This window comes from Dromaius novaehollandiae, chromosome 2 (assembly GCF_036370855.1).
Source record: "Dromaius novaehollandiae isolate bDroNov1 chromosome 2, bDroNov1.hap1, whole genome shotgun sequence".
NCBI classification, from domain to species: domain Eukaryota; kingdom Metazoa; phylum Chordata; class Aves; order Casuariiformes; family Dromaiidae; genus Dromaius; species Dromaius novaehollandiae.
In genome coordinates this window covers 103,457,445-103,483,054 of record NC_088099.1, presented here as the reverse complement: position 1 = coordinate 103,483,054, position 25,610 = coordinate 103,457,445, and the positions used below count along the sequence as shown (strand labels likewise).

The following is a 25,610-nucleotide window of genomic DNA, read 5'->3' as shown; positions in this document are numbered from 1 at the left end:
TATAAATATGCTGACATTTAATCTCTGTGACTGTGAGCAAAAATAGTGTATTAATGGAGCACATCACAGTTAGAGGCAACATACTGCTAAACATAATGGCCATTACAAATTGTTAGTCGTTGAGCACTGATAGAAAGATTGAAGAGGAAGACTGTGATATCCAACCTGTGCAAACAAAATAGATCATAGAGGAGAGGCCAGAGAGAACATGCAAGACTTTTTCAAAAAAAGGAACAAATGAATTTTTTCCTTATTAGCTTAAGTTGTATTTAATAAATTAAGATGAGCAAGCAGTGCTCAAACTCTAGAAACCTGCTATGGTTAATACTTTTGAAATGAAGTATATGATGCTTTTATTTAAGGGGACCAGGTGCAAAAGTGAGATGGATACACGGTGTAATAGTACTATATCAGGTGAGGGATTCTTTTTATAAATTATTCCCTTTTAGTAAATCTATTCTGAGTTCCTTTTTCTTACCACCTCTCCCTCCCAACTGAGATCTATTAATTTAATGTAGCTACAACATGAATTTTCAGAATTTCCTATTATTCCTGGAAAAATAGGCACTGGATGAGGTTTGCCTCACTGAACTAATTTTCAGAATTACATATAATTTAACAATGGAAAGTTTTCAGAATAAAAAAAATACTCCAGAAAATTCATTTTAGGTTACCCTAAACTTTTATTCCTTGGCAGATATCAGTGCAGATGCTTCCATACACAGAGCCACTTCAGAGGGAAGGAGTATTTCCATATATATGCATTTATACACAGACACACAAAGACACACATAAAAATTTGTGTTCCTTTTTTCCCCACAAAGGTCTCACTAAAAGTCACCAATAAGGGTCAAGCAAAAGTTGCAGGCAATTGCCATTTAACAATAAAAATAATAAAACAGAAACATTTGGCAACAAAATTCTGTTTGAGACTGAGAGGTAAAAAGGCTCACTTTGGATCAATAAAAACAATACATTCTTCTCCATGTCTCTATGCTTCACAGGGAAGATGTAGTGACTTATTTTGTTAAATACAGAAACAACATAAGAGTGTGGATGTAATGTTTTATCAGCAAGGTTGTTTCTCAAACTCCACTACTAGACACATTTTCAGCACTGCCATCTCAAGTTACAGTACAACAAAGGTGACACCTGCTAATCCTGGAGCCGGGATTTGTGTTTTGCAGAGCAGGTGTTATGGCGGATCGGGCAGGGAGGTGAAGGAGAGAAGAGTGAAGAAACAGAAAAATTTGCCTTTGGTTGGAGAGTTAGAAAACTTAATACAAAAAGGGTAATGATAATCTTTCAAGCATGGTCTGTTGATTAATGCAGGATTATTTCCTTGAATTTTCTAATAAATCACAAATCCTACAATTTTTTTTCTAACCAAAGTCTTTGCAAAATGCTATAGAACAAAACCTACAAGCCATTATGTGGTTTCTCTGCTAATATACAAAATATTATGAGTTTCTATGGAACTGCCAAGAAATATGTCAGGAAGATTACAGCACTAGACATACTTTATAAGAGAGGATTACCCAAAAAGAACGTAGGACAGGGATAAAAACAAGGGAACCCAAACCCTTTTGGCATTGGAAAAATAGCATAGTGGGGGTGGGTAGCGGGAATAATAATAAAAACGAAAGCTATTGCTGCTCTTTCTCCCAACCAACAATTAATTTCAGCATTTCAGATACTTATTTTTCAAAGGTTGAGCTAATGAACAGCCATAGATGATCAGTAAGATGTTGGCTGATGAACTCCAGAATACACATTTAAAGCCTATTAAATAATTATTGGTGATTCAGTGCATATTATGATACATACTGCATGATCAGATACAAGGATTCGCTAACAACTTATTTCTAAAGCATATCTGGCTACTTTGCATCCCGTATCTCAAAACTTACTCCATCTGCTAAAAATTCTGACCTTGTAAAAGTAGGCTCTCCTAGATGAGAAAGAGAAAAAAGTAATTTTAATATACATGCCTATTTCAAAACAGTTTGCCTCCATTTTCTTTAACCAATCTAAAAACTGAAAATTCCTTCTCATATTTATCTATAGAATCTATGGCTGTTTTTAGTAAAGAGGGACTTTTTCTTTTGACTGTATTCTTTCATTAGTTTGTGTCTGTACTCATTTCAATGAAGAGAATGCAATTATGATTACTGATCGCTAGGATCACAAAATCATTTGGGTTGGAAAGGATCCTGGGAAGTATGTAGACCAACCTCAGAGCAGCATCATCATTAATTTCAGATCAGATTACTTAGGTCTTTGTCCAGTTGGGTCTTGAAAACCTCCAAGGACAGAGACTGTGCAACTGCCCTTGCCAACATGCTCCACTGCTCGACTGTCCTCATGGGGAAAGAGTTTTTCCTTATAACCAGTCAGACCTTCCCTTTCCATTTCAACCCATTGTCTCTCACCCTCCTGCTGTGCACCTCCGTGAAGAGCCTAGCTCTGCCTTCTTGATGACCTCCTCATAGGCACTGAGGGGCTGCTGTTAGGTCTCTCCGAAGCAGTCTCCTCTCCTGGCTGGACGAGCTCCCCTATCTCTGCCTCCCCTCAAAGGGTAAGTGATCCGGCCCCCAACCATCTCGGGGGGCCTCTGCTGAACTCACACTGCTTAATCAATGTCTTTGCTGTGCTGGGGGCCGAAGACTGGATGCAGTATGCTAGATGTGGTCTAATGAGTGCTGAGTAGAGTATATGCCATAATCGCTCCCCTAAATCTGCTGTCAATACAGCCCAGGATGAGGATGCTCTTGGCCTTCTTTGCTGCCAGGGTACACTGCTGCCTCATGCCCAGCTCAGTGCCCCCCCCACAGCCCTTTTCAGCAGAGCTGCTCCCTGACCAGTCAGTCCCCAGGCTGTGCTGTTGCTAGGGCTTTCCCCTCCCAGGTGCAGGACTTTGTGTTTGTAATTGCTGAATTTTGTAGGGTTGCTGTTGGCCTATTCCTCCAGCCTGCCTAGGTCCCTCTGGATGGCAGCCCTGCTGCAAGCGCATCAACTGCTCTTCCAATTTAATGTCATCTGCAAGCTTTATAAGCAAGCACTGCCACCTCCTCCAGATCATTTATAAAGATGTGAAACAAGACAGGTCCCAGTATAGACTCCTGCACTACCCACTTATTACCAGCCCCCCAGTGATGAGTATGACACATTAACCACTACCTTCTGAGCCCCAATCATCCAACCAGTTTTTAACCCATCTGGTTGTTCACCTATGGAGACATACCATCCTAACTTGGATACAAAAACATTGTTGGAGCCAGTGCCAAAAGCCTTGCTGAGCTTGAGGTAAATGATACCCACTGCTCTCCTCTCATCCACAAATCCAGTCATTTTATCACAGAAGGCAATCCAGTTGGTCAGGCATGATTCACTCTTGGTAAATTGATGCCGACTGTTCCCAAACACCTTCTTCGCCTTCACACGCTCAGAGTACTACTAGTGCTATTAATGCACAGTTAACTACTTCTATTTTTGCAATTCTTTGAAACACACTTTTTGTTGCTATACTTCTAAAAATAGAAAGTCATTGGCTTAACTCTAAGCATAAAGAATTTCTGCAGAAGGGAGTGCTTTTCAGAATGTCGGGATAAAAGAGAAAAGTAAAGATGTTCCAATGAAAGGGTTTTTAAAAAATTTTAATTTGAGTTGCTACTGTAATGTTATATTGCAAAAGAGATTAAAACACGGGGTGACCAGTGAAGGATCTAACTGAACAAGTTGTTCAGTTGAGGCATCAGGCAGGGATGTGCTGCAGCAGATAGAAGTAGTATATGTCACAGATAACAAGTGTCCTGATGGCCTAAAATAGTAAATAGCGCTCTGCTAAGCTTTTAGTGTCCAAGACCCTGACAACTGCTGGCCAGGACACTATGGTCGCTTAGCAGTCCAATTATCATGTGTGGAATTCATTGAAACCTCCAGTTCAAATCCTGATGAGACTGATTTTGCTTTTCTTCCTTCTCAGGCAGATAAATACCATTCCATTTGTTGGGCTGGTATTTCTAATAAATTCTTAAGAAAAGACCCAGTGTGTTGTGAATTGCCCTTACAAATTCTGTTATGTTTTTCTGGCAAGCTTAGAATTTTAGTCCAATGATGTGGCCAAAATTTCTCTTTCACTGTTGTGCTCTACATTGGCCAGGTATTGCCTTCTGTTCCAGGAACGGACGTAGTTTAGTGTGTTATGGGTACCCTGAAGACTGCTGACCATACTGAGGTTTTTGGCAATCGTAACTGTTAATTTAGAAACCAACTGGGTGCTGAGGAGCCTTGCTGCTTGGAAGCATTTTCCATTTGTCAGAGGAAAATGATTTGCCTTTGATGAAGTAGTAGTGCTCAGTTTTTTTAATTAAGCAACAAGGCATAAAGCCTTGAGATATTCTAACTTGTTGAACTGCAATGTGTTTGGCCTAGATGACAATGAGATTTTGATAGGACATTTCTGAAGCACAGCATTATTTATAAAACTAAAGATTCTGATACAATACACGTTTGGTTACAGTAACCATATTATTCTTTTAATACGGAAATGATAAACATGCCAATTACTTGAAGAAAAAGGGTTGACTTGAAGAAAAATATGTTGACAGCATACGGTTTTAAATGAATGACTGAGACGTCTCGACTTTTGAAAGACCTTCTTTCAGCAACAGTTCTCTGAAGCTTTTCTGAAGAGGAAGCTTTGTTGGTCATTTTGACAGGCTAATAATTTTGAGAGTACAGAACAGACTGCTAACGAAGGTTTACTTCATAAAATTCATCCTTGGATTCTAGTTATAAAGACTATTAATTTTGCCTCTTGATTTCTGCTTGAGTAAACTTGTGATTTTTAAAAAGAAAAATGTAAGCATGATAGGTTCAAAATGAATCTAATAAAAAAATGACTGGATCCCAGCTGATTTGAATGTAAACTCATTATAAAGAAGACAAGAAACCATAAACATCCTTGTAATTAAACAATGTATATGAAGTAACAGACTGCCTCTTTTGTCTGCATACAGACAATGCACTAAAAGTTACAGGATTTGGAAGACTGGACTTATTCCCCAAACGTTATCCTCTCATCCATTTCTATCAGCTTTACAGCTTATCCAAGAATCTTTATTTCTTAAAACTCAGTCAGTAGTGACAAACATGCCCCATTGGGCCTCCCATCACCATATGGCTCAATGACCTTCCTTCATTTACAGCAAAGCATTGCATGTTTAGCTTAACACATTTGCAACATCAATTTTGACAACAATGATGGATATTTGAAATTACAATGTAATACTTAGCAGCATAGAAAATTCTAATAAACGCAAAGCTCATTACTCAAACCTAAAGCCTAAAAAATCAATTTGGAATACATAACACAAAATCACTGTGCTACTTTTTGCCTACAGTAGAGTACTGAATATTATTTTTAGATATTTGGCATTGTAAATATAGCACCTTTGAACAATACATGAAATGTCAGGAAGCTCAGATACAGACTACTGTGATTATGTTATCAAAAGCAAAGGCTCAGAAAAAACAAACTGAAGATTGCTTTTGTGCGCTATGAATGCTACCTAAGGCACAGCCAGTCAAGTGAACTAGATTTTTTCCTCTGTATTTTCTTCTATTTAATTAGTTACAGGATATGGGAGTCTTAGCCAGTCTCTCATAGATGGTAACACTAGCCTCAAATAAATGAAAGCTGAAAAGCCCAATCTCAGCCAAAAGTAGAACAGCAACCCAGAGGTGCAATGGGTAAAAGCTCTGGGTGTCATTTCATCCCCATGTCAAATCAGATTTAGCTTTTTACATGATAAAAGAGCAGGAGGAACCACAGATTAACAGAGGCAAGACTTCAAGAGAGCAGCACATTCTGGTCAGCAAAGCTGACTGACTTGTTTACCCATAGACCACGTCAGATAGGTAGATTTGAGTCTTAAAAACAAGCACAGCTGATCTTCATCCACATGAATTACCCAGCACCTCCAAGCAGCTGGCCTATCATGCCAGAACTATCCACTACTGCTTTCTGCACTGCCTGGCTCTCGGTGGCTTGCACTTCTCAGGTGTTATTGACACAAAGACACATTAAAATAAAAAAATCAAGAATTTTTGCAGGCTAGTTAGGTATGATATGCCCAGAGCTGTTGATCTCTGGAGCAAAAGGGCATAATGACCATCAGCTAACACGTACCTGAGACTTCTACCAGCTCCAGCAAAACAAATTCAATTTCTCAGGACCTATTATAGACATCTTTTGGAGCTCAGAGGTAGCATGTAAATCAAAGTAATACTAAATCCTAAGTGAAGTAATACAACATTCTTGAAAACTACTTTACACCAAAGAAAAAAAAGGTTAGACCCATTTTCCTATCATTTTTCCTACAGTTATTCCAAAAAAGCAAGGTAGGATAGAATATCTGTCTTCCAAATGTGAAGCTGAGAGTGGCTATTGCTAGCAGACAAAATGTTTTTTCTGGGCTAAATATGGCCTCTACCTCTAAAACTGTAGTGCATATGCTCTTACACTCAGAAACTGTAGATCCCACCATGCAACACAATACTTTGGTCTGACCAGACAACAAAATACTATTTCTTTTAAAATCAGACAGAAAAGTAAGAAGAAATTAAAAACCTTAGATGTGCCAGTCCAATGAACAGAAGTCATTCAATAAACTTGCTGACAGAGCCTCTGTGCAGTGAAGCAGTTTAATCTTACCACTGTAACAGAAAGGGAGATCAGAAATGTTCAGGAAGACAGAGATTGATTTTCTTTCTCCAAGAAAAGAAATGAGGACAAAATATTGTCTTTTAATCGACTCAAGCCTAACTATGTAAGTCCAGATGTTAAAAGGTAAAGGTCTAAGATAAAGTTTAGGGAAGGGGCAGTAACTTTTAAAGAGTTTTCCAAATATAAAGACAACCTCTTGACATTCTCTCTTGGAGGCTAAACTATGAAGAAAAAAAAATCACCTTATCCTTTTGAATATGAGTACGTTCAGACTGGTATATCCAAATATTGTAGAAGGTTCTGCATTTCAAGCCAATAACGTGTTACAGAAAAACCCAGATAGCAGAGGCATATGAAAATATACACTAATTCTCGAGTCCTTTATCTGTGAAAAAGAAAAAAGCATATAGCAAATACTGATTCCTAGCACTGCTATGGACACACAGCAATGAGGGAAGTTGCTCTCACATAACAATTACTCTAAACATAGAATTAACCTCTAGCTTTAAACTCAGTAACTTGGGATAGTACTGGCTAAGGTTATCACGAGACATTAGCAGAGGAAAAGATGTATGAAGAGTGGCCTATTCATCATAACAACGTTTTCAGTATAACATGAGAACTCCAGGGCAGATTACCTTCCCCTCTGACACACAACATGACCAAAGGTTTCCAATACAGGAACAAATTATTCACAGAAGCTGCAGAAAGACTGGGTCCCTAGTTAATGGCAGCAATAACTTGCACTGATACAGAATCTATTCTTCAGGGATTCCATCAAATTACTGGGGAAAAAAAACCCCAAACAAGCCTCAAAATCCATACAAGGTCAATAAATACTGTCACTATTTCATAAATTGAAGAATTGAGGAACAGAATACTTGTTTGCCCAACACCGCATTGCTATAGCTGGTAGGCCTATGTTCATCCTATGTTCCAATTGCTGATTGTGGAGATGCCACCATCAATTTGATAAATATTCATGTTCACATTCAAAATCTGCAAATTACAGGCATTAATTTTTGGTATAAATTATTAACTGAAAACAATATACAAATTTAATCAGAGATGTGCTCAATAGCTCTGGAAATCAGGAAACCCATTCAGAGATATAATTACAGACCACATGGAATATGCTTTTTATTATTGTTTTGTAAACAAAACACTTGAGCATTTATTTTCATATTGTAAGTTAGTCAGGTCAGGGAAAAAAGATGTCTACAGTAAGGCATCTAATTTACTTTGGGTAGTGAAAAAATTATTTAAATTAATTAAGAAATGTTCCTCCCTTTAAAACCACTTTACATACAATGACAAATTTGAAAACCTATTTGCTAATTTCTTGGTCTAGAAAAATACTGTGCTATCCTATGTGAGTCAGAAAGTTGCAAGATGTTTCCTGGAACTCAATTGGAAGTTAGCTACAAGGCAACACAAGAAGTTTCTATTTGACATTCAGAATATAATTCAAGCTACAATGTTTTTGGACATACTGAGGTTTGTACTATGTCTTAAACACTTCATTGGAGCATTATTGACTTAAAAAGTTTTCCTGAGAAGGAAGCAGTCTGATGTTGTTTAAATAAATAAAAGCACTGATTACAAGAGGAGGCATATTCTGATGTGTGAATGGATTATTGTCTTGCAAAGAATCCCATTAGAGAGGCAAAGCAAAACTTTACAAAATGTGATGGTTTATACCTAGCCCCCTCCACTCCCAGATCTGCTGTTCTTAACTGTGATTAATTACAGAAATAAATGATGGCTTCCAAAATCTCTACTACATTTGACTCTTGCACTGCTCTTCTAATGTGGTCTGCAGAAAGGTGTTTTAGGTTAGCATTCACAGAACATGTAACAGTCACTGGTGTCTATCCTATCAGATAAACTGATTTTCTCCCTCCTCTTGCTTACCTAAGGGACAAGCTCAGACCATTCTTTTTCCAGTAACATAATCTAAAACAACATGGGTACGCCAATTTTTAAAAAATATTATTCTCTGGCATTCAACTACCTAAACTGCACCATTTGTAAACATCTGCCAGTCATGCTGACATTCTGAATATTTTATCCAAAATAAAGGGCAACAAAGGTGCTAAGCAAATTTAGAATGGATAAGCATGTCATGGAAAAATTTAAGTTTTTTAGGCAGAGATATGAGTTAAAAAGCAAAGAACCAGGCAGGGTCCCGAGGAGAAATTCCTGCCTAGCGCACATCATCTTGTTCTTTCCCTCTGCTTTCCAGGCAATGTTAGGATGCAGTCTTCATTGTACAACTTGCTCTCTGCAGCTTCTTTACTGTGCACCTTGTTTTGTGTTTAGCACTATTTTTATTTTCTAGTATTCACTCCTTCCACATTCCTCCCGTAACAGGAATGTAGCAGAAGTAGCCTGTTATTTCAAGTCAGCATCTCTTTCAAGACTTTAGAGTTAGAAGGTCTCAGCCTAGGATCTAGGTTCTCTTTGTAGACCAAAAGAAAAAAAGCAAGCTCTCTCCCCCCCCCCCATATTACCAACTTAAACCCACAGAGGAGACTAGAGCTATAAAATGTTATTTATTCAACACACTGAAAACATGGAGAAAGTCACTCAGTCACCTAAGGTTCTGACTGCTATACCATGCTAATAGCGAGCACATACTGACAGAGTATTAGTATTTTTATTTAAATGATTTCAATAGATATAAGCTAAATTAATGGTCATTAGGTCATATTGCCAGACTGCCACTAAAAAATGGTTTGAGGGTCATACAAATACAATTAGTTGTAAATAATCAGGTTGCAATTAAAAAAAAAAAACCTTTAACAAGTTTTACAAAATATTTTAAACCTCCTTACCCTTGTCCTTAAAGCTACAGAAATCATTGTATTACATGGACACTTGACCTTCACCATGTCACCAATGTTCGTAGCAGGTAAACTTGTAACAGAAGGAAAGGTTATTGAGATATCATGAAAGGTACTATTAACTACTTGGGAAATCTTTTCCCATGTGATTTATTTGCAAAATGCTGGTTTGGAGGGAATGGGCAGGATCCAAGTGCAGAATGTAGACTAGACATCAAAAAACTAAAAAAGAGAGCATAAGCAATCAAAACAGATTTATTGAAAGCAATCAGACGTTTTTGTACACAGACAAGCCACATTTAAAACAAAAAAGAAATAGAGACACATTCTACAGTCAGATCTGCTGAAAATCCTTTGGGCAAGCTAACAGCTCAATTCTGCACTGAAAAAACGTAAACTAGAAAAATATAAGCCTTATAAAAGGAGAATTCTTTGGGAAAGGTTTTCCACTCTTGGTTTATTAAAACTTTCCCTCAACATGATCAAGAGCACATGGCTTTAAACTTGAACAAAGCCTGGCCAATGTTTTGAAGAAATCTTACCATGTAATTACTAATGTGTATATTAAATGAAAGAAAAAAGTATTGCATCAACATATTGATAAGAAACTATCTGTCTCCATAATATATGATTACAAGTGAGCATCTATGGATGTTTTCCTCTTCTGGGGCGAACAGTCAAATTTAGCACACCATTTAAGCATACATTGAAATGCAGAGCTGAATTACAGCTTACAGGCAAGCAACACCAAGGCACTAAGGAAGCTGCGTTCACATTTCCCTTGCTTCTGCAAATGACAAACAGATGTTTACACGCGCACTCTGACTGAGTGTTGTGATATTCTATGTTTGTTAAAGAAACAAATAATGCCAGTGAATAAATATTACCAAGCAACAATACCATGCACCCTGCAAGCAAACGTTAGCTAAAAGGAATCACATACTGTGCAACAGAACGTCTAAGAGAAAGACAGAGACAACTCTGTAAAGACTAACCTCAAAGGATATTCTCACAGGTACTTAAATCAAGTTAGAAAAATAAGTTCAATTGTATGAGCTCCAATATCATAATGAGTTAGTGATTATTGACAATTTATTACAAGTGATTACAGCTTCAAGGAAAGGGTTTGTTTTTGTTTGTTTTAAGCAAAGAAGATCCAAAAATAAAACAACCCTGCTATCTTGGATGTATAATGCAAATTGACCGCTGAACTTTTCAGTGGGTATTGAGGGATGGAGAACTGCTTTCTGTCACATTTTTAACAGATATCCCCTAACATAAGGTTCTAAAATCCACACACAAATTTTGTATGCCTTGCAGCTATAACAGAATACAAGCAGAATTTATTACCAAGAAAGTCAAAAGAAATGCATAAAATTGAGTAATCTCTGTCCATTTTGCTATAGCTAAACCATATATATAAGATTAAAATGAATAGTACCTAAAAAAACCCAAACACCAGATTTTGTAACATGATGCCGACGTATTACAAGAATGTAGTGCCATAGCTTTTGCTTAGAAATTCAACCCGATTATTTACTTACGAACTGTTTGCACTTTGTCCTTACGTAGAACAGATACTCTTCTTTGCCAGCTAGAATGAGACATTCTTAGTTTTATATGAGCTAATGATTTAAAAACAGGTCGTGAATAGTTCCAAACCACGATGTGCCAGGCAGGCAGACTCAGACGGAGTGCCAGGACTTGGCAATGAAGTTTGTGGAGAATCTGACTGTTGTCACATTCAGAATCTAGCCAGGCATTTTGGATCCCAGGCTGATTTGACATGAATGCTCACGGAGATGTATTTATTTCAGTATGGGTTTATTGCAAAGTATATACAAAAATACTATAAATCCTGCCAACATAAATCAGCATTTTCTCAATTTAAGCTAAACATCTTTTGATCTAAACCATACAGAACTCAAGAAAAAAAAAAACATACTATGATTCAAAGGATCAGTGGATTATATTTGTAGTAAGACTAACAGCTATCATACTTCCTCTTCTTCCACAGTGGCTTTACATCTTGCTTTAAGTAGGGATTTTTGAAGAAAGATTAGTGAGATGGAGCAGAAGTGAATTCCTGACCTCTTGATATTAATACACACACAGATGCATGCATGCATTTGCGTGCGTGCACACACACACACACACACACACACACACACACACACACACAGAATCAAGTTTTATTTATCTTGTATGTGGGCTCCATTTATTTAGAAGACTTAATTGTGATCTAACCAATTGCTAATGACAAAAAAAAAAAAAAAAAAAAAAAAAAGAAGAATGTATCTGAGCAGCATTTTTTCCCAAGACTTTGTAAAAAACAAGATGCTGAAGAAAAGTCTGGTCATAAGTATTCTGCGACTTTGCACCCAATCAAACCTAGCATTTAGCCATACACAGCACAGGACCATCAGATTTTCCTTTAGAATACTTTAGGATTTTATTTCACAGTCTGTTAATGAAGAGAGCATAATCAACACAACCAAATTCTTTTACTAGTATCATATTAAATTTCTGTCCTGAGGAAAATGTTAGAATTTTATACAAATATCAGGTGAAAAGAACTACAATAAAAAAAGAAAAAATGTGAAGGAAAAGGTCAGTTTTCTAAGGGAAAAAGTTTTCCGTAATGCCATGCTAGCTAGAAGTAGATCATCGGAATTATTTGTGGCATATTCATTCTTGAAAAACAACACTAACTATCAAGAAGATAAAAAAAAGACTCCTCATAACTGAGAAAGCATTCTTCCTTTTGCCAGAGTGAGGAAGATGATTTGTTCTGACTTTGAAGACATCCTCCATACAGAGCTCTGTGTAAACCCACCATGGACTGGCTGGCCCGAGTATTCATGTACGCAAGAAAACAATGGAGAAAGTTTGCTTCTCGTGTCCAGTTTTCTTGGAAAAGCAGGCAACCTAGGGCTGTACTTCTGCAGAGAGCAAATCCAAAAGCCACAGGGAGAACTTTACCAAAGAGGTAGTCAGACAATGTCCTTGTGGATACGAGCTACTGCAGCTGTGGTTCTAGACATCAGCTGATTACTGACAGAAATCCAACCAGTTCCTTTTTTTTGCAAAATTATTATTATTATTATCCGGAACGCTGATCTTGTAAAGAATACTTGGAATTACATCTTGTGCCTATTCTGTCTTCAATAAATCTTAGGATTACAAGGTCAGTATCTTTTCATCCTGGGCAGTGAGGAAATAGAAGGGCACTATCAGGCACTAAATGTTAAAGCCACATCTGGGAGTAAGGAAAGCAGAAGGTGAGTCAGGAGAGTACTTCAGTAGTATTACTACATCACCAAAGTGCTTTACACTTATCAGAAATGATATGCACATGTCTATTGACATGAATCACTGCCAGAAGCAGTGATTTTTCTATTACTGTCATCAGTTCTTAAACAAATTCTACTTAAAATTGAATCTTACATAAAAAGAAAAATGTCCCTCTTCTACTGTGCTATATAAAGAATGCAAATAATGTCTTGGATAACAACTGCACCAGATTTACTTAATTTGAGTGCCTTTACTAAAATAACAAAGTCAATTAATCAGTTCTTGGAGGAAGACCAAGATTTGTTGTCCAACTATAAAAGTTTAATTTTTCAGAACTTTGGGTGCCATGCATGTGCTCCAAACTCTCCCTCTCAAGTCATTACTGTTTAAAACTCTCTGTCCCCCCTTCCCCCCCAAAAAAGCAGTCATAAAACTGCACCAAAACTGATGTGTAGCTGTCCTTTACTGTTTAGGAAGGGCATAATTTTACACGGACAAAGTGAATGTATTTGGAAAATGACAATCACCACTGTCACTTTGAAATCCAAGATAGTAACTCCTAATAAACAAGATCAAGAAAATTTTTGATGGAATAATTTTCAGTTGGGAAATATTACTGTCAAAATCAAAACATCAACAAATCAAACAAAGTGTTTCCATTTGACTTAAATTTCATTTAACAGAAAAATGTTCTGATAGTATCTAATGGCTTTGTTTTCACATTTTCAGAACTGAATGTTTTAATTCTCTTTCCAAAACATTGTATATATTGTAGAATAGGGAAGTCAAATAAAAATTCTTCAATACCATCAGACCTAAAGTCTGGCAATCCAAACCCACATTCATTCTCATGCCTCTGTAGATCTTCTCCTTGAGAAGTGCAAGCGTTTCCATGTTTCACTACAATTCAGAATATAATCCCCATTGTCCTTTTCACAGTTCCAACAACACCCAGAGCTCATAAAACACAGATATCACTCAAACCCTGAGGTATGCAAAAAGAGAAAGGATATGCGAAGATGCATTAACGCCGATAGAATTAGGCAGCATATATAAAAGACCCTAAAATATTGTTAAAACAAAAGATTTGCATGGAAGGTGGTTACTAAAATAATGTCCAGAACTTTAACTCCCCAAAGAAAGAATAAGGTCAACCAGAGATATGTGTGAATGCCCTACAGAAGTGATGTGCAAATACACACTACCCATCGTTCATGACTTCCAGACATGTAACTGCCAAGTCACAACAGTGGTTTGGAGCAGTGTGTGACAAAACTCCCCTGTACCCCAGGCAGGAATATGATGGCTGCTTTCAGCTCTGACTTACTTACACTTTTTAAGTAGACTATGGAGATATCTAGATACCTATCATATAGAAAAACAACAAAAAAAGAAAGTTTATCACTTGATACATATATTAGAAGGAAAAGCAAGTATCTGCTTTCTTTGCACAGCCAAAATATAAATCTATGACATATCACAGCTGCAGTTCAGCCATCATTCTCCCACAAAGAAGTCAGACAACTCTAATGGACGAATAGACAATTTTATTTTTTCTAGATTTCCTACTTCAGTTATAGACTACCACTCGGGACAGAACACCTACTTACTTTCTATAACTGGGCATGTCTCTGATTTTCTTGCTGTTGTTTTGGGTATTTTTTAAAAAAGTTCATCCTTTAGTCTTTTTTCCTCCCCAATACACAATATCATGACACTGAGAGCTGACTTATCCAGCTGTGAAATGTAAAACCCTAACGCAGTTGTTAAATTACCTGGGTGATAAAAGTGAAAGAAAACCAGGGACCAGATTCCATATGCCAGTGACAAAGAACAAAGTAAGATTTTCAATTAAAGTGACCAAATAATGAATTTTGGGAGGAAGAGAAAGAATCGCATTTGAAAAAGCGTATTTTCTGAATTCTATTTGATATCAGTCATGTTGTCACAAGGGTTATTAGCAGAATTTTAAGAGTTTTATGCTTCCTTGAAGAACTGAGATTATAATGCAAGTACAGCTCAATTTATCCTATACTTGTGCAAAAATCCAACAGCTTTACTGCATATGTGAACTAAATGCATATGCGTATCTTTCCCACAGTTTGTTCCTTCTCCGGTCCAAGGGACTCTTGAGATAGAAAGCATGTGGAAGCAGACAGCCTGAACCGTTATGGCAGTAGTACCCTACTCCCAGACACCATCTTTCCTACTGCTACAGCAATCAGGCACCTTCCTTGCAGTTGCTCTCCTTTCCACGTGTTCATTTGGCATGGCCAGAAGCCTTTGCTGCAATCCAACAGGGTAAAGCCCTCAGTCTGTGAGCTGCTTGCAGCCTGCAAACATTTAAAAAAAGAAAGAAACTAACAAAAAAACAGACCCAAACACATTTTTCACAAGCAACTGCTGAGATTTTTAAAAATGAAGATTTTTACATGTTGATTTTATCCATAGTAAAAATTTAATGAAAAAAATTAGTTTTCTTTTTAAAACAAATCCTTCCAAAACCACATCTGAAGCTATATATTAAAGCCTCACCTTACAATAGTCTATTTTAAAATAAAAATAACATTCAGGCATCAGATGTGCTGACAGAGATTTTAAAGAAAGTTACACCACTGCAAAAGTAAGGACCAACCAATCAAAAATCACTTGATGGAAATAAGGTTTGCTGAAGTGCTAAGTACTTTCAGAGAAAGTTGAAATCAAAATAAGATGTTCAGCTTGTCCAGATCAACAACTACATTCAAAGCTGGAAAGCAACTGACACTGAATGCATATGTGTATCTTTCTTAACAGTAGAACTTATTTTGTTTGTTTTTGTTCTTAGGTTGGCAGTTACCTGCAAAAAGCAGATTTACTAGTTGTAAAAGCTTGAAGGACATGGTTCAGATGAAACTGTCTGTATTTAATCAACTAGTTTCCAATGCAAAATATATTTTCACAAATTTCTTTCCCTGCCTCTCCTGTATTCTGTATTTTGTGTAGTTTTATTAACTATTCAAATAATATCGCCCATTCTAATAAAACCCCCAATTTCCACTAAAATACAATTTATACAGACAAGAAAAAAAATCTATAAATAAAAATGCTTCATATTGTAAATATTACACATCATACACCACATATTATGATATATATTTTTATATGATATATAATATATTAAATATAGTTATTTATATGTTTATATCTTTAATATAAAAATAAACATAAAACCTTACACACACACACACACAAACTTGCAGAAGACATTCCAACAGACGGACTTGAAGCTCCTGATGTTGCTCATAACTACAAGAAATTAAAAAACTGAAAAGCAGACCAGCAGGAAGTGCATACACTTAATATGATGTTCCCCAGAACTTACTACTTAGTCAGTGTTGATGCTTATAGGCTAGGGAGGGATGCAGACCAGAGAACCATAATAATATTGGTCAGACAGAATCTCTGGAGCTTATCTAATCAAGCTTCCCACTTGAAGTAGGACTACCCCAACCAGGCCAGGTCAGCCATGCCACTGTCTAACCCCATGCCCTGATAACTTTCAAAAGTGGAGATATCACAGCCTCTCTGGATAAACTTCTTCAGTCCTGCAATACCCTTCTAGAGAAAAACCTTCTTCCACTGTATTCCCGTAAGTTTTAACCACTAAGCTTCAGTCACTTTAAACCAACAAAACTGCAGAGTTCAGACTATTCTTGTTTGCAACCAGATGTTTTAACTTTTGAATTGCAATGGTTTATAAACTCTTTCAATTGTTTTCCATATGAAAAGAGAGACACAAAATAAATCTATTATTTAATTCACAAGTAACATTTGTTATTTAAAAATTATTGCATTAAACCAATTAATTCAGTTGAGATTGTAATTACAATCTCATGTTACAAACTGTAATAGGATCTTCTTTGTGTTAATCAAGCAGAAAAAACCCCAGTGTACTCAGAACCACTTTTTTAGGTCAAAACTTAACATCACCATCCTTTACATATTGATTTTCCTACAGTACAAATCACACTTCCATCTTCAGACCACATGCATGTGTAATAGGGCAGAAAGGCAGACAGGAAATTACTTACTGTCTACTAAATTCTCTCCTGCTGTTAAAACCTGGCCTACACATCTGGGCTTCAGAGCACTCCATAAGGTTTACTGCAGGACTCTGGAGATGATCCTATGTGTTATTATTCTAAAGACTGTTGAAGCTGAACTCAGTGACTTTAAGATATTAACATTATTCTTCATATTTAGGGCAGCAAAAGTTCTGTTGGGCTGATAGAAGGAAATTTGGTTTTAAAAAGCCATACAGAATATCCTAGAAAAATTGCAAAACAAAAATACTCAATTCTAAATCAGAATCTGTATGTACCTCTTTAAGAGCAAAATCACAGCAATCACATAGGGAGACAACAAGCAGTAGATCACACTCCAGACATACACTCACAAACATTCATTGTTTGCACTAATGAAATATTCTTAAACTCTGCCACTGAAATCATGAATCAGTAAGTTTAATCTTTAATACTCTGTACTTTGCCGCAAAGTCGATTCTTTACAAAGTCATTAAGTTTACCATGGCATATTAGATGATCACACTACAGCAGCCCTGAAGACACAGCAGAACTGCTTATCCCAGCACGGGATAAGCGGAGTGCCCATTTTTGTTAAGGGAGTGGCGGAACAGCCAAGGCAGAATTGCTGCTGTGGTCCCAACAGATCTCTATGTGTAAGAGCTGCTGATTGTGTCTTGCTAGAAGCTGCTATCACTGTTAGTGTTTTCAAGTCTGCATACACAAGATTCTATACAGTTGCTGGTTTTATAGCATCTAAGGACAGGCCTATCAAAAACTGACACCATTCTTTAAGGAAAGTTTGTACCACGATACAGCACTGAAAAACTGCAGAAATCCAAGGTCAATGCATATCTTATGATTTTTATGCTTTAAAATTTGTTAGTATTAAAGTACTAAAAGAAAAAGAATAGAAAGTTTTACAACATATTAAGCAGAAAACTCACCAGTGTCAGCTTGTATCATTGTTGTGAGATGGGTAACCTGACCTTTGAGACATATGCCAAAATCCCTATACTGCTGAAAGCCCTGGATATATACCTTTTATTTATTTTGGGGAGCACAGTGAGGGACCAGGCTCTGGGAATGGTTTACAGAGGAGAGATGCCAACAGTTTCCCAAGTCACTACGCTCCATCAAAATGGGGCTGGGGCAGAGCAAGGTCCACAAGAGGCCTGCAAGGCTGCTGCCACTGACTGCTGCTGGCTTGTTTCCTCCCACGGCTGTGGGCTCAGCTCCCCCACTGAACGCGCCCAGTGCAAACCCATCGCTGGAAACATGGTGCGGTCCAGACGGGAGCTACACGCAACTGTCCACCAACCCCACATCTCACGGGCCTCAAGCCACCCGTTACATATAACCAACTCTCTATTACTCAGAGTAACGGCAACCTGGGATACTCAGGACAACGAAAGGCGGGGGAAGCCTTGACAGCACGGAAACCAGAGAAGGAACAGGGGGTGACGTTAGTGTGGAGTCAGTGTGGAGTTAGCTCCAGTCGCCTATTAGCTCAGTCTTGGCCTTTCTTCACAGGGCACTTGCTCCCTCACACATGCTGTCTGGGGAACACATATCCCCAAGCAGCGCAGAGCTCAGCATGGTTCAAAGACTGCCGTGCCTGGTGCAACACTTCTTGCCATCCAGGAGATGGTTCACTACGGAGCTGTCTCGCAGGTCTGTGGAGCAACTAAACAGCCAAGTGAGCCAGGGGATAATATAATCTTGCCGGTGCTGTTGGGGAGCAGCCCCAAGTGAATGCAGCAGATACCAAGACACAGACAGGCCTATCCCTTTGGCACGGAGGTCTGTATCAACGTAGGCATACCCTTGGCTGAAAACTGGTGCGTATCTTTCACTGACAACCCACAGGAGACAGGCGGCCACGCAGCACTGCATCCAGCACGGCTCAAGGGTCAAATCCTGCCTCCCCACTGCGTGGGGTGCCCAGAGCTGGGCACAATTTACCTCCCTGGGGTCATGGAGCAGCCCGGCCTCCGCTGTGCAGCCACGCTGCCTCACGCAGGCAAGAAAGACCGAGGCCACAACCTGGCCCAGGCTCTGGGCAGCCAAAAAAACGGCAGGACCCAGGGAGAAGAGCGCTTTTTCAGCCTGGGTACAGTCCCTGCCCGGTGCCCCTCTGCCCCACGATAACAGCGGGAGCTCCCAGGCCCGTAACATGGTGCTTTTACCCCGGGGCTCCCAAGAGCCAGGGCAGCGCCGCCAGCCCAGCGCGGCCCGGCTGCGTAGCGTCCGTGGGGGCAGCCTGGGGCCTACCCCTCCCGCCACCGGGCCCCGAGGTCACGGCTCCCCTGCATCCTCCAAAAACCACAACATTCCCCCCCCCCCAAAAAAAAAAAGTCAAACCCCCAACAACAGACACGTCGGGAAATCCTAGCCGCGACCCCAAATATCCCGGCACTTCCACCCCGCTCCCATCCCCCAAAGTCTCCACGCACGCGGGGAACAGCGGTGCCGGAGCGGCCCCCGCCGGGCGCCCCGCCGAGGGGCCGGGAAGGGCCGGGGCCGGCGGCGGCGGCGGCAGCGCACCTGTAGTTGTAGCCGCTGAAGCGCTGGCTCTCCCGCAGCAGGGCCCGATAGAGCCGCAGCACCTGGGCTCGACTGGACGCTGCCATGTTGCCGGCACTAGGCGGGTCCTCCCGCCGAGGCCCCTTTTCCCCGCCCGCGGCCGCGCCGGAGCCGCCACCCGCGCCCGCCTCTCTACGCGCCTCGGCGGCGGCCCCGGCCGGGCGGCGGCGGCACGGGCGGTGAGTGGCGGCGGGGCGGGGCGGCAGGGCCGCGCCGCACCGCACCGGGGCAGCGCGGCCGGGCCTGGCCGGGCACCTGGGTGCGGGCGGCGGCGGCAGCGGCGCGGTCACCTTGGGGGCGCCGCGAGCGGGGAGGGTTCGGGGGGACTGGCGCGCTCGACATGAAGGCCGGTAGCGGTTGCCGCGGGGAGCCGGGGCGTGGGGGGGGGCTGCGGCGGCCGCGCCGCCCTGCCGGGGCGAGGCGGGGCCTGGCGGGCCGCGCTGGGGGCGGCTCTGCGCTGCAGCCTGCGGCGCCAGGCCGGGGCCTGCGCCGCGGCGGGAGCCGGGGTTTTCCTCCACCGCGCTCGGTTTGGTCGCGCCGCCCCACGGCGAGAGTGCGTGTCCAGGGCGGCGCGGTGGCCCCGTGCTGCTCTGGCACCAGGGGAGGTAAAACAGAGCCAGGCTGTGCACCCTGCTCCGGCCTCAGCCTGCCCCCGGCGCCGCCGCTGGGGCCCCTTCCGCGTGGATATTCCTGTTTTTTGTTTTGTCTTTTTTTTTTTTTTAAGTTGTCCTGAAATTGCCCGTGTTCTTAGCAGACCCCAGCTCTGACGAGGCAAAATAAAAATGTGTAGTAGGAAAAGGAAAACAACGTTCAAACGAACCGGCTGGTGATAGTAGCTTGAGGACAGGGCGATTGTTCTTGGATGTATATGCACGTACTTGTTTTATTGTTGGTGTGTCTGTAGGCTTTCTAAGGGGGCTTCTGGTTGGAGTGTGGAGGAAGTGGGGTTATTGAGGAGAAAAAAAATAACGGCAGTGGGGAGCCTGTGTGACTGGGCAATGTAAAGGTCCATTGATACAGGGTCAGGGAATGAATAAGACACTTCATATTTGGTCAGTACTTGCATTTCACGGCATTGCTTCAAAAGTTAAAAAGTTTCTGTGCAAATGTTTGTGGCAAACTTTCAGTCACAGAAGAGCATCAGGAGCTGCAACACAACAAGCGATGCACAAATCGTCACTGCTTTGAGATCCCACCTTATGCTGAATTCCGTTATCTAAATCATCAATACAGCTTTACTTGTGTGGTTATAGTTCAGATACCATTTAAATTAAGTAGTGAGAACCTCTGAGGGAGGTTAATAAGGATTTCCTGCCTCAGCTGTTTTATTTTCAACAGGAAATCTCCATTTACTGTTTTTCTGGCTTTTTCCACAGCCACATGAGAAGTGGGTGCACCATGCTTATCAGTGCCCTCCCCTAAGATTTCACTTCTGTAGATGTTTTCAGAAAGTGAATGGGCATATTGAATTCTGGGTGAGGTAGCCACGAGCCACATGTGCTAAAACTGGCCCTGAGGAAGGCAGTAGCCAGGCGGCAGTCTGTATACACAACACATGTACATTGTAGAGTCCTCAGAAAAACAGGTTACCCAAGCAGTTAAAAGATTCTGCCTGTTCATTTGATAAATCTTGGATTTTATTCTCTTTTGCTGTGAGGCTGCACCCCTTATTCCACTTGAGCACTTCTTTTATTATTGTTTACACGTGAGACAACCTGTTCCTTTTATTGCTGGAAACAGGACACACTTAACATCCTTCTCTGCTGAAAGTTTTGCTGCTGCAGAGTAAATTTGACTTTGTAACTTACAGGTTTGATGCTGCACCCATAGCTAATACCAATTGTTAAAATTATTAATAATATGATTTTTTCATATTCATTACAAGGTTTCTACTTTATCCACAATACCTTTTATAGGTAGTATATGGTTATATATGGTCTGCTTTTGTCTCTGCCAGAAGTGTTACAATGCTTGCCTCTAACTGAACTGATACTTTATTGTACGTGCATGCTTGAGTATTGTTTGTGCCAGTTGTTCATCTGATGCAATTTACAGTATGTTTCTAAAGTAGTTCTGTGCTTCTGGGTATAAATAATACAGATAAACATCGAGATATTTTGGATTCATCTTTATGTGTACATGTTTGTATGGTCATTGTATTTTAGCAATCCTTTTAGGCTTCTGAAAACTGAGTTTTCCATACATAGCAAATTTCTTGGATTTTTTTCTTATTAAAAGCCAGACTAGAAATGTTATAGGAAATGTTGCATTCTTCTACAAAAATGCAGGCAACGGAGAGACCGTGATAAGCATTATGATTTGGGGGCCTTCCCTTGTAAGTCACAAAAGAGTGTATTTTGGCCTAGGTTTTTCCATTCAGGAAACCCAAGCAGATAAAACTAGAAGCAGGCATGCTCTTTAGTTGCCTATGAGAGCAAATGCTCCTTGTAGTCCAAGCTGCGTTGTTACCATAGGTCGTTGTGCAAACAGTGGTGTCTGTCCGAGTCCCCAGGGCTCATCCTTGCCATTATCCATCTTTGCAGCCCTTGGGTGCTTAAGAGCGTAGCTGGGGTGCTTATGTGTTAAAGCAGAACTCTTCCTTTGGGTCTGCAGACTTACCGTCTTCCCTAAAAGCAGCAGTGGCAATCTTGTATTTTGTTTTGGTCATGTGCTTCAGACAACTTAAAAATATGAAGCCCTCATGTAGTGAACAAAATCTAGCTTTGAGAGTTTAGCGAAGTTAGGTAAAGTCATTCTATGGATCACTACGACAATTATTCTACCTAGTTTTAGAACAGCCTTGTTTATTATTGTGAGAACGGGAGTTTTGATACCGAATCTTCAGCTCTGGAAGGTGAGAGAATAATTAGGGAGAAAGCAAAACACATTAAGTAAATCTTGTTTACAAGAACACTGTTGGTTTAATATTAGTAAAGTAATTATGAATGATTTTAAAATAGCCTGAGGTACTAACCCGGTTCCTCAATCTCTGTGACAGTTTTTGTGTGTGTTTTTCTTTTTTTAATAACCGTGTTTTTCTCTTAAAAAAAAAAAAAAGTCTCATGTTGCATGGAAACTTCATCTGCTTAGAATAAACAAAAAGCACATACAGAGTGCTAATAAATGCAAAATAAACACACCAAGGAAGGAGAAAGCCTCTTCTTGTCTTCCCCTCCCATCTTAATCTTTAGTTGACTGAAGGAAGGAAAAACAGTTTTTGAGGAGAAACTGGCCATTTGAGTGCAGTTGGGTTGGTGATGTTGACTGGAATGATTATTTTTGTGTTCCTTTTTTTTTTTTTGCCCTTGGAAGCTATGGATTATGCTCTTGGAAGACCTACCATTCTGCTGTAAGCGGGTACTGCTTCTGCTGTCGCTGGAGTCCGTGACTTTAATAGGACAGGGTACAGGTGTCTGCTATCCTTCTGTTCAGGTGCTTCACTGCAAGCCTGCAGAGAATTTCAAGGATAGACACAACCCAAATGACCACCACTGTGTCCTGTGACACTGTAGCCTCTGTACAGGGAAGCAGAAAATGTCTTCCTTAACCTGTCTCCTCATTCCCTAAGGGGAACGGCTGAATTTAGTCTGGACATCAGGCGAGGCACGACCAAGATATGGGCTGATGATTTTTTTCAGAACTTTGATTTAAAACTCGATGGTGTTTTGTTGTTGTTTTTTATCATTTAAAAGTGATGGTCATCACCTGGGGCTGGGGGTAAAGATACGCTTTTCTTTACTGCACTGAGGCATGTAATTGTTGAAGTGGGTTGGTCAGTGTTTATTTGTATACAAAGTCTTTGCTTCTGGCATTGAGCCTGAGAGAAGGAAAATGGTCAGGCCTTTCCTTTTTGCACCTCTTAGGGTAAACAAGCAATTTGAGAATGGGATAATGGTGTCTGGAATAGTTAATAATATTTTAATTTGTAATTACTTCAAAAAAAAAAAAATACCTGCAGAGACAATCAACTGGTATGTAAGGAAACAGCTGTTATATTCTCCAGTACAGATTTGATGTTTTGTCATACATTGCCTGAATTGTTCCTTGTGGTATATACTATTTCAGCTTTATGACATGGCACTCAACACTTTAAGAGAGCATGTGCTTTCTTGTTATGCTGCTATTCATGTTGATTATTTTTCTTTTGGGGTTGGAATGATAATTGATTGTCATAATATTATCATCTCTTTTAATTATTATTTTCCAGTTTGTGAAAATTTGATAACTTTTCCCTGGTGCTGCGGTGCTGATTCTTTCTCATCTTTACTGTTATTAGTTCTTGATGGACAGTGTCCGGCAAAGTGACATTCCCCCTGGCTTAGGGTAGAACTTTTCAAATAAGGAGTGTAAATTGAGGCACATTTTGGATCTCAGTCACAAATGTAATAAATTATGATTTAACCGTTCACTACAGTGAGTAAGATTTCCATAATATCAACAGGAGGCTTTGAATAACTCTGCTTTTATAAAGTTTTTAAATTACATGTTTATTTGGTCACCGTATAAAGAAGGACATAAAAGGACATTTGTAATCAGGAGGATGAACTTTTGTGTTTCAAATTCAGCTACATTCCTAAATTATTTGTGCTTTTTGGAAAATTCAGCCTAACAGTTCAGATAGAGTTTTCTGGTTTTTCTTCTGTCTGTAACTTCTTGTGAGTTGTACCATTTCTTTCTGAATTGAATTGTAGTGTACTTTTTTTAAAGTAAGACTTTAAGAATAGTAATAATAAAAAACAGTAGTGAGCTTTTCTGTTGTAGTGTCTGGTGGTCATGTAAGGGAAGACCTATTTTACTAGTGGTCCTAAGCCTTTGCTGGCTCATGATCCCTGGTATTGGTGCCGCAAGTATAGGACTGGCGGAAACACTGAATTTTGTTATCCTTATTGGCCCCAGTTTTAGTCTTTTAATTTTCTGTAACCATTTGCGACATCAGAGGACTTTATGGGCATCTTATTGCCTACTAATTATGTATCATGTTAAGCGGCTAGATGGTGCAGCAATCGTGATAACATCTGGATTAATGACATGCTGTTTTGGTATATAGCATATTAATTTCAAATGACGTTGATAGTGGACAGATGTCTGTAAAGTTACTTGAAATTTCATAATGAAAAGTGCTATACAAGTTCAGAATTAAATGGATAATTTTATGTTACAGCAATAGGCTGAAGCATAAGTAATAGCGGATTAATATTACTAGTAATGCTCAAATAATTCGCCATGTTACATCAAAAGTGAAAGGCACTTCTAATCTTAACACTGGTGAATTCCAAGGTATTTCCAGACAAGAACCCAACAAGAAGTGAAGGTATTTTCACTGTGTGGTCATTTGTTATACTGAAATCTTACTGAGCGATGTAATCATAAGAAAGAGATTTATTAAGTGCTCTCATCCATGACCCCTTCAGTTCAGAAGTGTTTTCTCTGCTGTGCTTTCCAGTGTTTCATCTAATCTAGTCTTAGATAACCTCCCTCTCTGGGGGAAATACTTTCTGCTTTGTATTGTATCTTGCTGTTAGGAAATGTTTTCTGATGCTTAGCCTAAGCCACCCTCTTTCCTAATTCCTTCCCATTATTTCAGTTATGCCCATTAGAGTCTCTCTGTGTAATTCCTCTCCCCTCTCAGTGATTTACACTATCATCATATTTCTCCATAGCTGTCATCCAGCCAAGCTAACTTAGTTAATTTGATCTTTCTTCTTTATTTAGTGGCTATTGAAATTTTTAGCTCAGAAAGCGAACTATTGTGCTGGAAAACAAAGGCTGATATTTTGTTTAAGAGCAACTGTGAATCTGTTTGTAGAGATTCACACCTCCATATGTTTTTGCTGACTTGTGATTTCCAATTCAGCAGTTTGGTTCCAAATAGCACTGCCAGCCCTTTTTATTAAAGCTCATGATTGCATACAAGAGGTCTTGTTAGAGCAAAGTTTGTTCTTCTCTTGAGTTTGTATTTGTCATATATGACAAATATGGGAGAGGCTAAGGTCCCCACCTCTTCATGCTGCAGCATGGAGAATTGGTGCATACCTAGCACAGTGCTGTGCTTTTTTCTAGCTACCCGGTTCCATGTCCCAGATGTGGGAA

At 39.7% G+C, this 25,610-nt stretch overlaps 2 protein-coding genes across 9 annotated transcripts in view; one reads left to right on the top strand and one right to left on the bottom strand.

The window, feature by feature from the left end:
- Positions 1 to 19,613, bottom strand: part of LYRM4 (LYR motif containing 4) — a 91,828-nt gene extending 72,215 nt beyond the window's left edge. For 2 of the 3 annotated variants that reach the window (XM_026114908.2, XM_026114909.2), the window contains exon 1: positions 19,482 to 19,613. In XM_026114908.2, the coding sequence (XP_025970693.2) occupies positions 19,482 to 19,567 (86 nt within the window). In that variant the 5' untranslated portion in view covers positions 19,568 to 19,613. Of the gene's footprint in view, positions 1 to 15,099; positions 15,204 to 19,481 lie in introns of all 3 variants that reach the window. The other variant, XM_064507088.1, reaches the window with a different exon arrangement.
- FARS2 (phenylalanyl-tRNA synthetase 2, mitochondrial) overlaps positions 19,583 to 25,610 on the top strand; it is a 260,985-nt gene continuing 254,957 nt past the window's right edge. For 4 of the 6 annotated variants that reach the window (XR_003261437.2, XM_026114905.2, XM_026114902.2 and 1 more), the window contains exon 1: positions 19,583 to 19,699. The gene's annotated coding sequence lies outside the window, so the exon portion shown is untranslated. The remainder of the gene's footprint in view (positions 19,700 to 25,610) is intronic. The other 2 variants (XM_026114904.2, XM_026114900.2) reach the window with 2 other exon arrangements.